Source organism: Ictalurus furcatus, chromosome 2, assembly GCF_023375685.1.
Source record: "Ictalurus furcatus strain D&B chromosome 2, Billie_1.0, whole genome shotgun sequence".
NCBI lineage: Eukaryota > Metazoa > Chordata > Actinopteri > Siluriformes > Ictaluridae > Ictalurus > Ictalurus furcatus.
In genome coordinates this window covers 39,660,740-39,674,664 of record NC_071256.1, presented here as the reverse complement: position 1 = coordinate 39,674,664, position 13,925 = coordinate 39,660,740, and the positions used below count along the sequence as shown (strand labels likewise).

At 44.8% G+C, this 13,925-nt stretch overlaps 2 protein-coding genes across 6 annotated transcripts in view; both read right to left on the bottom strand.

Moving 5' to 3' along the window:
* The window catches only part of LOC128604406 (uncharacterized), a 33,692-nt gene extending 26,039 nt beyond the window's left edge, over positions 1–7,653 (bottom strand). For all 3 annotated transcript variants that reach the window (XM_053619524.1, XM_053619531.1, XM_053619539.1), the window contains exons 1-3: positions 6,683–7,653; positions 5,060–5,148; positions 4,506–4,571 (exon numbers count right to left, since the gene is read on the bottom strand). In XM_053619524.1, the coding sequence (XP_053475499.1) occupies positions 4,506–4,571; positions 5,060–5,148; positions 6,683–6,788 (261 nt within the window). In that variant the 5' untranslated portion in view covers positions 6,789–7,653. The remainder of the gene's footprint in view (positions 1–4,505; positions 4,572–5,059; positions 5,149–6,682) is intronic.
* Positions 7,654–8,883: 1,230 nt separating this feature from the next.
* Positions 8,884–13,925, bottom strand: part of cpt1a2b (carnitine palmitoyltransferase 1A2b) — a 51,684-nt gene continuing 46,642 nt past the window's right edge. For 2 of the 3 annotated variants that reach the window (XM_053619504.1, XM_053619496.1), the window contains exons 16-19: positions 13,541–13,696; positions 11,627–11,740; positions 11,420–11,512; positions 8,884–11,066 (exon numbers count right to left, since the gene is read on the bottom strand). In XM_053619504.1, coding sequence (XP_053475479.1) covers positions 10,965–11,066; positions 11,420–11,512; positions 11,627–11,740; positions 13,541–13,696 — 465 coding nt within the window. In that variant the 3' untranslated portion in view covers positions 8,884–10,964. The remainder of the gene's footprint in view (positions 11,067–11,419; positions 11,513–11,626; positions 11,741–13,540; positions 13,697–13,925) is intronic. The other variant, XM_053619513.1, reaches the window with a different exon arrangement.

The window sequence follows — 13,925 nt, the reverse complement described above, 5'->3', positions numbered from 1 at the left end:
GTGTGTTAGGGTTAGGGTTAGTGGTGTGTTAGGGTTAGTGGTGTGTTAGGGTTAGTGGTGTGTTAGGGTTAGGGTTAGTGGTGTGTTAGGGTTAGGGTTAGTGGTGTGTTAGGGTTAGTGGTGTGTTAGGGTTAGGGTTAGTGGTGTGTTAGGGTTAGGGTTAGTGGTGTGTTAGGATTAGTGGTGTGTTAGTGTTAGGGTTAGTGGTGTGTTAGAGTTAGTGGTGTGTTAGGGTTAGGGTTAGTGGTGTGTTAGGGTTAGTGGTGTGTTAGGGTTAGGGTTAGTGGTGTGTTAGGGTTAGGGTTAGTGGTGTGTTAGGGTTAGGGTTAGTGGTGTGTTAGGGTTAGTGGTGTGTTAGGGTTAGGGTTAGTGGTGTGTTAGGGTTAGGGTTAGTGGTGTGTTAGTGTTAGGGGGTATCTCCGCCGACGCCGGTCCCAAGCCCGGGTGAAAAAGGAGGAGGGTTGGGCATCAGGCTAGCACCCTGATCCCGTAAAATCTATCTTGCTACGGAAACAACAAGCAAAAACCAGCGGTCTAAACAATACCGGCGCGATGACCCTGTTTCTCCCTTGATGACGGTGCTGGAGCAAAGGTCGTCCAGCGCCCGATGCAAAATGGGATACTCGACGCCAATACGATCACACGAATTGGAACCTGGAACGTGCGAACGTTGTACCAGTGTGGGAGACTGGAGCAGCTTCTGCACGAATTCGACAATTACCGGCTTGACATTCTTGGTGTCAGCGAAATGAGGTGGACGGGTAATGGAAAAATGATAAGCGACGGGAAGATCGTCCTGTATTCGGGAGCCAAAGAACATCACGTGCACGGCGTCGGGATGGTCCTGAGCAAAACCGCGGCACAGGCACTCGTTGGATGGAAACCGATCAGTGATCGCATAATTACCGCCCGATTTCAGTCTCGCCATGCTAAAATTACTGTTATTCAAGTCTACGCACCGACAAATGAGGCAGATGATGAAGAGAAGGACGCCTTCTACGACCAGCTGCAAGACACAATCGCGGTTATCCCCAACCATGACATAAAGATCCTCCTTGGCGACATGAATGCGCAACTCAGTAGCGACCGGCAGGGCTGGGAAAACGTGATCGGACCTCATGGATCGGCAGCAGTAACGAGCGATAATGGAGAGCGTCTCCTATCCCTATGCAATCTTAACAACCTTTGCATCGGGAATACATATTTCATTCACAAACGGATTCACAAAAAGACGTGGCGGTCACCAGATGGGGCCACTCACAATGAAATCGACTATGTATGCATCCATCGATGGTGGTGCTCGGCTTTACGTGACGTACGGGTTTTTCGCGGCGCCGACGTCGGATCTGATCACCACTTGCTTGTGACTTCAATCCGACTAAAATTGAAAAGAGTGGCCGGACGCAACACCGTTCGGTCATTTGCCTCCGAGAAATTGAAGGACCGCGTGAACGCCGAGCACTTCCACATTGAACTCGCTAATCGATTCCAGATTCTTGACAACTCGGTCAGCATCGAAGAACAATGGGCACAGATCAAGGATGCTGCCATAGAGACGGCAGAGAGAACGATTGGTCGACGGCGTGGAACGCAGCGAGAACGGTGGATTCAGGACCGGACATGGTCGTTGCTCGATGAAAGACGGGTCAAGAAACGTCAGCGCGATCAAGCAAAGACCGAAGAGGAGCGAAATGAAGCATCGCAGGCGTACCGAGAACTCGACCGCAGGGTCAAGAGGAGTTGCCGAGCAGACAAGAAGGACTGGCTGGACCGGAAGGGCACTGAAGCACAACTGGCTGCGGACCAGGGTGACAGCAGGACTCTTTTTCGTGTGGTCAGAGATCTCACTCGGGCCCGAAGCGGTTCCACTGGGCCGATAAGGGATACAACCGGCAGGATGCTAGTTAGCAAAGAAGAGCAGGACGCGCATTGGGTGGAACATTTCAAAGACACCCTAAACCAGCCGGCTCCCGTAGCCACGCACGACTTTACAGTCTTTCCTCCTCCCTGTGAGCTGGAAGTGGACATGAGCGACATCATGGATGCTGAGGTCGCTGCAGCGATTCGTCATCTGAAAAACAACAAAGCACCTGGTCTTGACCAAATCTCGGCAGAAATGCTGAAAGCGGGTGGTGATGAAGTTGTACGGGTGCTCACTACGCTGCTCAATGACTGCTGGCACATGGAACGTGTCCCAAATGACTGGAGACAGGGTGTCATCGTCAAATTACCTAAGAAAGGTAATCTCGCAGACTGTAACAATTGGAGAGGCATCACCCTTCTGTCTGTTCCAGGCAAGGTATTTTGTCTCGTCCTCCTCAAACGGATACTGCGAGCAGTCGATCAGGCTCTACGGGACGAACAGGCCGGGTTTAGAAGCGGTCGGTCGTGCACTGAACAAATCTTTGCTCTTCGAAACATCATTGAACAAAGCTCCGAATATCAGAAACCGCTCTTGGTCAACTTTATAGACTTTAAGAAGGCGTTTGACAGCGTCCACCGGAAATCGCTTTGGAACATCGCACGGCTATATGGCATTCCACAGCGGTTTATCGCCATTTTCCAGAACTTATATCAGGATTCTAGCTGTTGCATCCGGACGGACACAGGTCATACTGCCTTTTTCACCATCGAGACTGGAGTCAGACAGGGCTGCATTCTTTCACCATTCTTTTTCCTCATGATGATGGACTTCGTCATGCGACGAGCACTAACACAGCCAGCGTCTGGAATTCCGTGGACAGGCCAGGGACGCCTGACCGACCTGGAATTCGCCGACGATATTGTGCTATTGGCGCAGAATGGGAAAGTCTTACAGGAGATGACCACTAGCCTGGAGCACGAAGCAGCCAAAGTTGGGTTACGGATCAGCACTGACAAGACCAACGTCATGGCCGTCGGCCGGATGACGCCGGTGCGGATCACGGTGAGCAACCAGCTGATCGAAGAAGTCAAACAGTTCACCTACCTTGGCAGCATTGTGGCTGCGGATGGTGGGACTAACGTGGATGTCAATCGCAGAATCATCGCAGAGCATTTCCAGTCTTCCAACAGCTTCAACCGATTTGGGCTAGGCGAACTATCCACACCAACAGCAAACTTCGCCTGTTTAATAGCATCATCATCCCAACCGCCATCTATGCATCTGAAACTTGGAAGAGCTCGAGGGCAGTCATCCACAAGCTGAATGTGTTTCAACAACGATGCCTGAGAAGAATACTCGGTGTATCATACCGTGATCGTATTTCAAACGAAGAAATTCTAAGAAGAACAAACTCCCGCAGCCTGGCAGAAATGGTCGTAGAGCGAAGAATGCGCTTTGCAGGACACATTCTACGGATGTCTGACCACCGCCACGCAAAGATCGCGCTGCGCCGGACGCCGCCACGGGGGAAGAGAAGAGTAGGGCGGCCGCGGAATACTTGGCGACGAACATTCATGGAAGATCTACGAGCGCTCGATGTCAAGTGGGAAGATGTGGAAATCGACGCTTCCGACCGAGCCCGCTGGCGAATGCTTGTTGCCCGATGCGCCCCGCTGCGCGGACGGAACTAACTAACTAAACTAACTAGTGTTAGGGTTAGTGGTGTGTTAGGGTTAGTGGTGTGTTAGGGTTAGTGGTGTGTTAGGGTTAGGGTTAGTGGTGTGTTAGGGTTAGGGTTAGTGGTGTGTTAGGGTTAGTGGTGTGTTAGGGTTAGGGTTAGTGGTGTGTTAGTGTTAGGGTTAGTGGTGTGTTAGGGTTAGTGGTGTGTTAGTGTTAGGGTTAGTGGTGTGTTAGGGTTAGTGGTGTGTTAGGGTTAGTGGTGTGTTAGGGTTAGGGTTAGTGGTGTGTTAGGGTTAGTGGTGTGATGAAGTGCAGTTACTGTTACCATGATGAAGTTGATTATTTTCCAATAATTGCACAACCCCAAATGTTCAATCCCTCTTAATAAGACAAGAAATCGTAAAGAAGTGTAAACTCCTCTGTCCTGAAGGTGTGAGAAAACTTAAACTCACAGCTGTACCTCTGACTGTTACACAGCACTGACACTGGAGACTCCTTCCATTCACGTCTCCTTACAATAAACTTCACCATATCAACAGTTACGCATGATCTTTAATTTAATCGTGTACAGCGTGTTGTCCCTGTGAATGAGCTGTTGCTATAGAAACGATAACGTATTAGAATGAATGTGATCGACAGCTGCACTATCAGAGCTGTGTCGCGTTACAGCCGCGTTTGGCCACGAACGCCAGAATTCACCGCTGTAACACAACATGTCTGAATACAGCTCCATTTCCCATCAGCACCACAGACTACAGACCGCGTCTCCCAGTCATTCACTGTATTTCTTACTACGCACACCTCACACACATGCTTTAAACAGCCCGGACTCTTACACACACATCGCCAAGTATCGCTCCGAGCATTGATGATTCAAACCGTTAAATAAAATGTATCTTAACAAATTATTATTATTAATGTAATAATAATAATAAAAATAAGTAAAAAATGATTAACTTACGATGTAATCTTTAAAATTCCGCCTCATGCATGCAGCATCACACACCCTCGCAGTAAGGAAAACTCCCTGTGAGAAACAACAGGTCACGAGAGATTAAAACAAGTTCATTACACACAAATCAGTTCATATAAACTTTTACACATGTCTGAGGTCATTAAAGAGCAGAGCGTGTCATGATGAATTACACTCCTGCTCATTACTGTCATCCGTTTTCATTCATGTTCACAAACTACAAAAATAAAGTGTCTTGAACATGTTTTTAATTTATAATTAAGACTAACACACTGTTTGGATTTTTGTCATGAATTATAATTACAATAAAATTGTGCACATTAAAATGAAGAACTGTAATAAAAATCACGATGGAGCTGAAATTCTACACACATTCATTTATATTTATTTCATTTAGCGCGATATTCTCGTATCATGGTCAAATCAAAGCGCTCATAAAAATGTTAATGGGGTTTTCTGAACCTCATTTTATCGTTATATCATCAGATCTTACAGATGTTTATCAGAGTAAGAAGGAGATTAGAAAAATATTTCAAACTCACAGCCAGAACAATCCAAAAGGCTCGACTTTTTCCCTTCATTACGCTGACGTGGTGATCATCAGAGCTCATGTCCTCATTGTCCTGTGTGTCTGAAACATCGGGATAGAAAATCAGACTCCTCCACTCTGCTCCAATCTGATCTAACTGTAATTCAAACTGTAATTAGGGTCTGATTATTAGGCTGAAAAACCACTTCAACGTGAAAGACTACGCGTCTCATTATTATGACTCTTGCGTTCAACAGTTGTGTTCAGAGTCAGAGTCAGAGTCAGTGAGTTACATTGAAAAGTAACATCAGTGTGTACGTGAGGAACGTTCCTGGTATTCAGAGTCGGGTTACACCGTGGATTTTCTGAGCTTCACTTTCAGATTATTAGCATCACCTTTGTAGTTCACACCTCTGAGATTACCAGATTTTTCTCAAGTGGAAGTTTTTCAATAACATCTACATCATCAATAACGTCAAACTGCCAGATGGTGGCGCTGGACTTAATAAAATGCAAGAAAAGTTAAAAAAAAAATCTCACAGAAAGCCATCAAACAACCACAAGAATCTCTTGTCCATCCTCATGAATCTTGGAATTCGTGGCACAGCATATCAACGGTTTGCTTCCTACCTGGAAGCTCGGTCATATCAGGTGACATGGAAGGGATCCACATCTGCTGTCCCACAAGGCTCAGTACTTAGTCCTCTTCTGTTCTCCCTCTATACTCAATCTCTTGGTGAGGGCATATCCTCATATGGGTTTTCATACCACTGCTGTGTGAATGACACTCAACTCATCCTCTCCTTCCCTCCCTCAAGCCCTCATGTTTCTGCTCAGATCTCAGCTCATCATGGACGGCAGTTGAAACTGAATCCCAGCAAAACTGAACTGGTGTCCATCCCAGGTGATTCATCTCTCTGATCTCAACTCTCTGATCTCATCCTCGGTCTCTGCAGGTAACCTCGGGGTAACCATGGACAATCAACTGTCCTCTCACATCGCTAATCTGTCACGCTCATGCCGATTTCTCCTTTACAACATCAGAAGAACTCGTCCATGTCTGTCCACACGGGCAACTCAGGTGCTGCTTCAGTCTCCCGTCATTTAGAGATTAGACTCACACTCCTACCACACTCCCTCCGATCCTCCAGCACTGCTCCATTGGTCTAATAACACCATTTCTACCTTATATTACTTTCATTTTCTACCTCTTAACTGATCACATTAAATCTCTTAAAAATAAACGACGCCACATTCTGATTCCCCGAAGAACCTTTTGATTTGAGACATTCTGCTGGAGCATAAACAAATACATGTAAACTTTTCTGTTGAGAGATGACTAAAGAACCAACAGATTTACAACAAAAGCCATCAGCAAGATCTACATCTCTCTCTCTCTCTCTCTCTCTCTCTCTCTCTCTCTCGCTCTCTCTCACACACACACACACAGGAAACCACTCAGAACCCAGAACAAATGCACACATTAGTGAAAGTGTCAAATAAAACCATTGAAAGTTCAGCAAGTGGAGAGCTTGCGCGCGCGCACACACACACACAGAGAGAGAGAGAGAGAGAGAGAGAGAGAGAGAGAGAGAGAGAGATTAATGACTCAGTTGAGTTTTGCAGGAATGAGTACCTTTGGTGTCAGGGTGATCGCGCAGCTCTGTGAAGACCCCCGGTGTGTACGACAGTCCTGTGTGTGTGTCTCTGCTGCAGGTTCCGGTAGCGGGTGTGTCTCGCATCCCAGGTGCAGTTTAGTTTCACTATTGAGCTTGCGAGGGGATTTATAATCTCTCCCTCCCTCTCTCTCTCTGTCACTCACTCACTCACGTGCCATCTGCGCTGCGTCTACTTTCCCCCGCCATTATTAGACACATGGGTTGCCAGATATTCTAAATCTTCAATACAGTAAGCAAGGGGGTGCGGGTTTGTGTCCAAATATCACCACATTCAGGAGTTAAAGTCCTCATGATATCAAAATGGAGGTTTTTATGGCTTTAAATATGAATTTGTTGCCTTAAGATCATCTATTAGCTCGTGCGCTCCAAAACAATGACAAAATTCGCATTTAATAGTGATAAGCATTGAAAATGTACAGTCTCTCTCTCTCTCTCTCTCTCTCTCTCTCTAATATAATAATATAATAATGTTGTTAGTACTCCGGTTTCCTCCCCAGCCTAAAGACATGCATGGTAGGCTGATTGGCATGTCCAAAGTGTCCGTAGTGTATGAATGTGTGTGTGAGTGTGTGTGTGATTGTGCCCTGTGATGGATTATCACCCTGTCCAGGGTGTACCCCGCCTTGTGCCCCATGCTCCCTGGCATCGGCTCCAGGTTCCCCGTGACCCTGAAGAGGATAAGCGGTGTAGAAGATGGATGGATGTTGCTAGTTTAAAGGATTTAGTCATGGCACATATAAAAGTAAAGACACAGGATACAGCAGAATATCAGTTCATTTATTTTATTAGCTTGAGTGATTTCATCTGAGCTTTTATACAACACTTTGGTCGCTTATTTTATTTTATTTTATTTTATCAGAAAAGTATCTGAAGATATTTGAAAATATGTTACTGACACCAAACCCTGAGAACCGAGGCCTTAACGCCTTCATGAGACATTTCTGTGTCATCAGTGTTACGCGTGGGTACAACAACACACACATTATTAACTGGCACCATTAACAGCACTAGTGCGTAATGCAGCTTTCAAAAGACATTCTTTTACTTTTCCACTCTTTGGCCTCTGAGATGTTGGAATTCCCAGTCAGGAATTTCCAGTCAGAAGCAGCTGCTCAGGAATACTGTAATGTCCATTGACAGTTCTCATTGGAGCTCTTTCTTTTCTTTCTGCATTTGAAGGTTTGCTGAATTTGTCCCTTTGTCTGCTGGTTTCCGGTTGTGATGGAGCATGGGGATTCCTCAGGCTTTGATCTACCCTGAGTGCTGTTCACTGTGGACTGCATTGTGCCTTTTTCACTGAGATAAAAAAAAAAATCCATTCCTCCATTCAAGTTTCATGTTTCTGAAACAAACTAATATTGTATTTTTAAAAATCTCACATAATGGTAAGGCAGGACACACACACACACACACACACACACACACACCATATCATAAGTATGTAGACTCCAGTCCCTCACACACACAGATATATTATTAGATAATATAAATTTCTCCAATCTGGCAACCTGAGCTGCAGTGAGCACGTTCAGAGGAAGCTCTTCTGCAGAATTTTAAACACGACATGAACACAGAAGTAAAACCAGAAGGAACATCACACAGGATCACTGCACTGCTCCGATTTCAATGAAATGTGAATTTGCTGCGATGGAAATAATTAAAATTTCCATAAACATTTTACTTTCACTTTCTTTCTCTATTATCAGAGAGAGAGAGGGAGGGAGAGAGGGGGGGAGGGAGAGGGAGAGAGAGGGAGGGAGAGAGAGAGGGAGGGGGAGAGAGAGAGAGAGAGAGAGAGAGAAAGAGAGAGAGTGAGAGTGAGTTTTTCACTCTCATTTATTTTCACTTCCAACATCCACTTTCTTCAGGAAGTGACTCAGCGATAAATGACCTAATAACTCTGCTGCATGAGCGCCAAAAATGATGTCAGCACCCAAGGGGGATTTTTATTCTCCAGAAACCCTGGTGAGCTCATTACGATCACACACACAGACACACCCCGACACACACCCCGACACACACCCCGACACACACACACAAAAACCCTTCAATATTCCGAACATTAGCATGTTTATCGTGTCAGTATCAGTTGCTCACTACAGCTCCTGTCTCACACCTTACAGCTTTAGTTTGTTGCCACTAATATTTAATTTAAATAAGTTAAAAAATTAATCTGTATGTCACGTGATCATGCCCAGACCTAACTGATGTGTACAGCTTCAACGCTTCAACCTGTTTGGAAAAAATGTTTAAAAATAAATTAATAATAAACACACCTCTCAGATATTCAACAGTTTTATTTCTAGAAGAATTTGGGATAAAGCTGAAACAGTCTGGGAATTAAATTTACACCACACACACACACACACACACACACACACACAGGTGATATAAATAAGAGACAGACAGTATAAACACCAGGAGGAGGACTCGGTTCCCCGGGAGGAAGCTTTTGCATTGCTTTGGCACTCAGAGAATCTGTGACTAAAGAATGAAGTATTTTGTATTATTCAGCACGTAATTGCATTTCTGTTGCATCAACACTGGCACAATAAAACATTTCCAACAGCAGCTTCATCAGTAACTTCAGTTCAATTCAGTGATTTAAAATCAGAACATTCCCATTTCAGTAAAATATCAAGATATAAAGAGTTCTAATCAGGTGTAATGATGTGTAACAGAACAGAGTTAGATAAACAGAGAGAGAACGACTCTTCTGATCAGAGACTCGAGCCGAGAAATCTGCAGCTTTCATACATTCAAAAGCAGAGGAGACACGGACAGAACCACGTCTAGAGCAAAGGGTTTAAAAGTCATTCATGAATACTACCACCAGTCTTAAACACTTCTAACGTGTGTGTGTGTGTGTGTGTGTGTGTGTGTGTGTGTGTATATTTATAGTCATGGTGGGTGGTGATAGACAGGAAGCTCAAATCAAATTCAATATCTCTACAGTGAAACCCTTAAGTGATATAGTATAAATGATGAAAACACACACACACACACACACACACACACACACACACACACACTTGTGAACTGAGCACCACACTTCTGTGACGTGCAATACCAATGTAAACAGTGGGGGCGCTGTGTCTGTAATCACACGTGGACCATCCCAGGCGGTTTGAGTACGAACACTGAGCAGAGTTCCTGTTACTGTCAGGAGTAGAAGCTTCTCACGCAGGCTTTTCAGTACCAGTCTTCTGGATCTTCTACACTGGATTTGAGAAGCAGCTGATGTCGACAGACAGGATGATGGTGAGAGGTTCTAAAGGACAGAGCTCAGTGTGTTTAGCGTGACTGCGGAGAAAATCGCAAAATATTACAGTTGAACTTAAACCGAGTAAAGAACGCTCCTGGTTCACGCTCGGTATCTCACCTGCCTGTGTGTGGTTTATATCAGTACAAACAGATCAGATCAGATCAGATCAGATCTAAGGGGGCGTGTCATTGTGTGATCACCTGACTACCCTGTGTGAGAAAGAAATCAACCCCAGCCTTGCTCCTCACTTCATACCTTTCTGTGTGTGTGTGTGTGTATGTGTGTGTGTTTTTTACGACCTGCTGATGGAGCTGTTGTGTTCGCTTGCACAAAAATCCAAAATAATCCACTTTAAAACATTAAACATTAAAGTGAGGAATCTGATGTGGAACCGAAATGAAACTTTATACAGATGTGTTTTTAATCACTGAAGGCCAGGGGGCGGAGCTTAGAGCTGCTAGCATGTGTACACTAGCCTCCTCTGGATATATAAATATATATTTAAAATATAAATATATATATGATCGTTTTCTCTGTGACTGATTCACTGCAAGTCTGAGACGAGACTTTCTCTCACACACAGACACACACACACACACACACACACACACAGACACACACACACACACACACAGACAGGCACACACACACACACACACACACACACACACACACAGGCACACAGACAGGCACACACACAGGCACACACACAGGCACACACACACACAGGCACACAGACAGGCACACACACACACACACACACACACACAGACACACACACACACACACAGACACACACAGACACAGACACACACACAGACACACACAGATACAGACACAGTCACACACAAACACAGACACAGATACAGACACACACACAGACACACACAGATACAGACACACACACAGACACAGACACACACACAGACACACACAGATACAGACACCGACACACACACAGATACACACACAGTTTATGGCTGTTGTTTCTCCACTGGTTTCTCAGAGTCTGAGCTGAACAGAGACATCAGGTCCTTTAAAGCTCGACTGATCTGAGAGCCAAACCTGCGCGAGTTCTGAAACACACACACACACACACACACACACACACACACACACACATACCATTAGAACAATCCACCACACAAACAACATCTGGTAAGCGGTGGTTCCCTCTCACCAACAGCGGGGACACATGAGGAGACAGACAGGGGTAAATGAGACACAGACAGGGATAGTTAAGAGACAGACAGGGGCAGATGAGGGACAGACAGGGGTAGTTAAGAGCTAGACAGGGGCAGATGAGGGACAGACAGGGGTAGTTAAGAGCCAGACAGGGGCAGATGAGGGACATATGGGGATAGAGGGGCAGATGAAGAACAGCATGACGTGTGTGTGAGTGTTGGTGAGATTTAACAGTTAAACTCACTGTGTGTGTGCAGGAGTTTTTACACGACACGTGGAAGTTGATCATGTTCTCACCAACAATGATGTAGGACACGCCATAACCATCATCAGCCACCTACCAGAGAAACACACACACACACACACACACACACAACTTAATTTCAATGCATGTGTGTGTTTGTGTGTGTGTGTGTGTGTGTGTGTGTGTGTGCGTGCTTGCGTTACTTACCGGGCCGAAGCCTCCACCCAGTGAGATGAATTCAGGATGATTAATCAGGTCAAAAAGCTCCAGCTGCTGCACCGGGGTCTGAGACGTGGAGAGACGCCAGGGTTCAGACAACACCTGTAACACACACACACACACACACACACACACACCATGTCACCTCTCTCCTGATTGGATAACACAGCGTGTGGTCAGGTTGGATGAGATGCGCCGCTTCTTATTGGTCAGTTGCTCTGAAGGAGGAACCCACTAAGAAACCTGAAAGAGCTGTGGTTATAGGAGACTCCATCTTACAGCACGAGAAATGATCTACACCTTTAGGAGCTCCAGCAGGTGTGTACTGGGAGCCAGCGTGCAGGACATAGCAGGTAATACAATTACGTTTTATTTATACAGAGCTTTTAACAGTGGACATTGTCCCAAAGAAGCTTTACAGAAATCTGGATATGAAATCTAAATTTATCTCTAATGAGCGAGCCGGTGGTGAGGGTGGTGAGGAAAAACTCCCTGAGAAGATATGAGGAAGGAACCTTGAGAGGAACCAGACTCAAAAGGGAACCCGTCCTCATCTGGGTGACACCGGATAGTGCGATTATAAATAAATACACCCCTTCTATAAATGTGCTAATACTACATCTTCATCTGGGTCACATTGGATAGTGCGATTATAAATAATGTGATTTGATAAATCACAGAGACAGCGCTGGTTAAAGTGGTAAATGACCTTCTACTGGTCTCTGATCAGGGTTTGTGTCTCCTCGCTTGTGCGGTTTGACCTTGGGTTCCATTCTGACTGTGGTTCCTCTCGAGGTTTCTTCCTCATATCACATCAGGGACTTTTTCCTCACCACTGGTATTCACATATTAATTTCATTAGGAATAAATTTAAATAAAAAAATTACATCTGGCCTTTTGTAAAGATGATTATTTTATATAAATAAAATATAATTTAATTGACTTAATGCTTTATTAAAGATGTGCAGTTTTTGATGTTTAATTAGAGATCCACAACAACCTTTTACGATCACACACAGATTTATTTTCCTCTAAAACAAAAAGCCAGTTTACTCAGACCAGTATATTTATAGAGTATTTAGCGTAAACATTTTTCCCTGAAGTTGAACTAAACCCATTACATGGGGTTCCGAAACGTCTGACTGCCAGTGAAGGCGTTTACATGGGAACGTTTCTGTGACTCTCCTCTACACTGATATGAAGAGAGAGTGTTATTACCGAACGCCTCCGTGTTTTCGTGTGACAGACCTATAACTCCGTGTGTGTTTACGTGCGGTCAGAACTGCAGTTCCTCCTTCAGTTTCTCAACCATTTTTCCACTGAGGTTTATATGGCGTTGAATAAAAACCACTTCAGTTGTTCTTTAACATCCAGAACATTCATGAATGTAGAATTTCATTATTCAGTAAAATAATTCAAGAGGAATTACATACATTATATAATGAGTCTTTATTGGTCACACCACAGTCAAATTCTTTTCTTCGCATACTCCAGCATGTTAGGAAGTTAGGCTCAAAGCGGCGGGTCAGACATGAAACAGCAGAGAGGATTAAAGGCCTTGCTCAGGGGCCCAACAGCGCCAGCTTGGCAGCACCGGGGCTTGAACCCCGACCTTCCGATCAGTAACCTAGAGTCTTAACCGCTAAACCACCCCTGCCCCCATGACTGCCTGTCTGCTACTTTAATGTGACTTATACACTTATACTGAGAAGTGACCTAGGAAATACAACACACACACACACACACACCAAAATGAATGCCACATTATTCATTTAGAGTTAAAGCTGAAGGAAAAGGAAGCTGTGGAACTGCAGGAGGGAAATAAAGCAGGAAGGAGATAAGGCAGGACTTCAGAGTGAACACTGGCTGTACCCATGACCAGATTTAAAGGCAAACATTCACCTTATTGAGAAACGGAGACTCGACCCCGAGGTATTTGGAGACCACATAGAGGCAGAAGAGATGTCTGTCGATGCCGGAACCCGTCATGGCCAATTTGTAGAGATTCTGATGATTTTCAGCAGCTTTACGCATCAGAGAGACGCACTGTTCCCGCCTCTAACGAACACAAGCGCATCACCAGCGAGAAATTATTCATCAGTTAACCTCAAAATAACTCACCATCACTGAAAATAACTCAATAACTCACCATCACTGAAAATAACTCACCATCACTGAAAATAACTCAATAACTCACCATCACTGAAAATAACTCACCATCACTGAAAATAACTCAATAAATCACCATCACTGAAAATAACTCAATAACTCACCATCACTGAAAAGA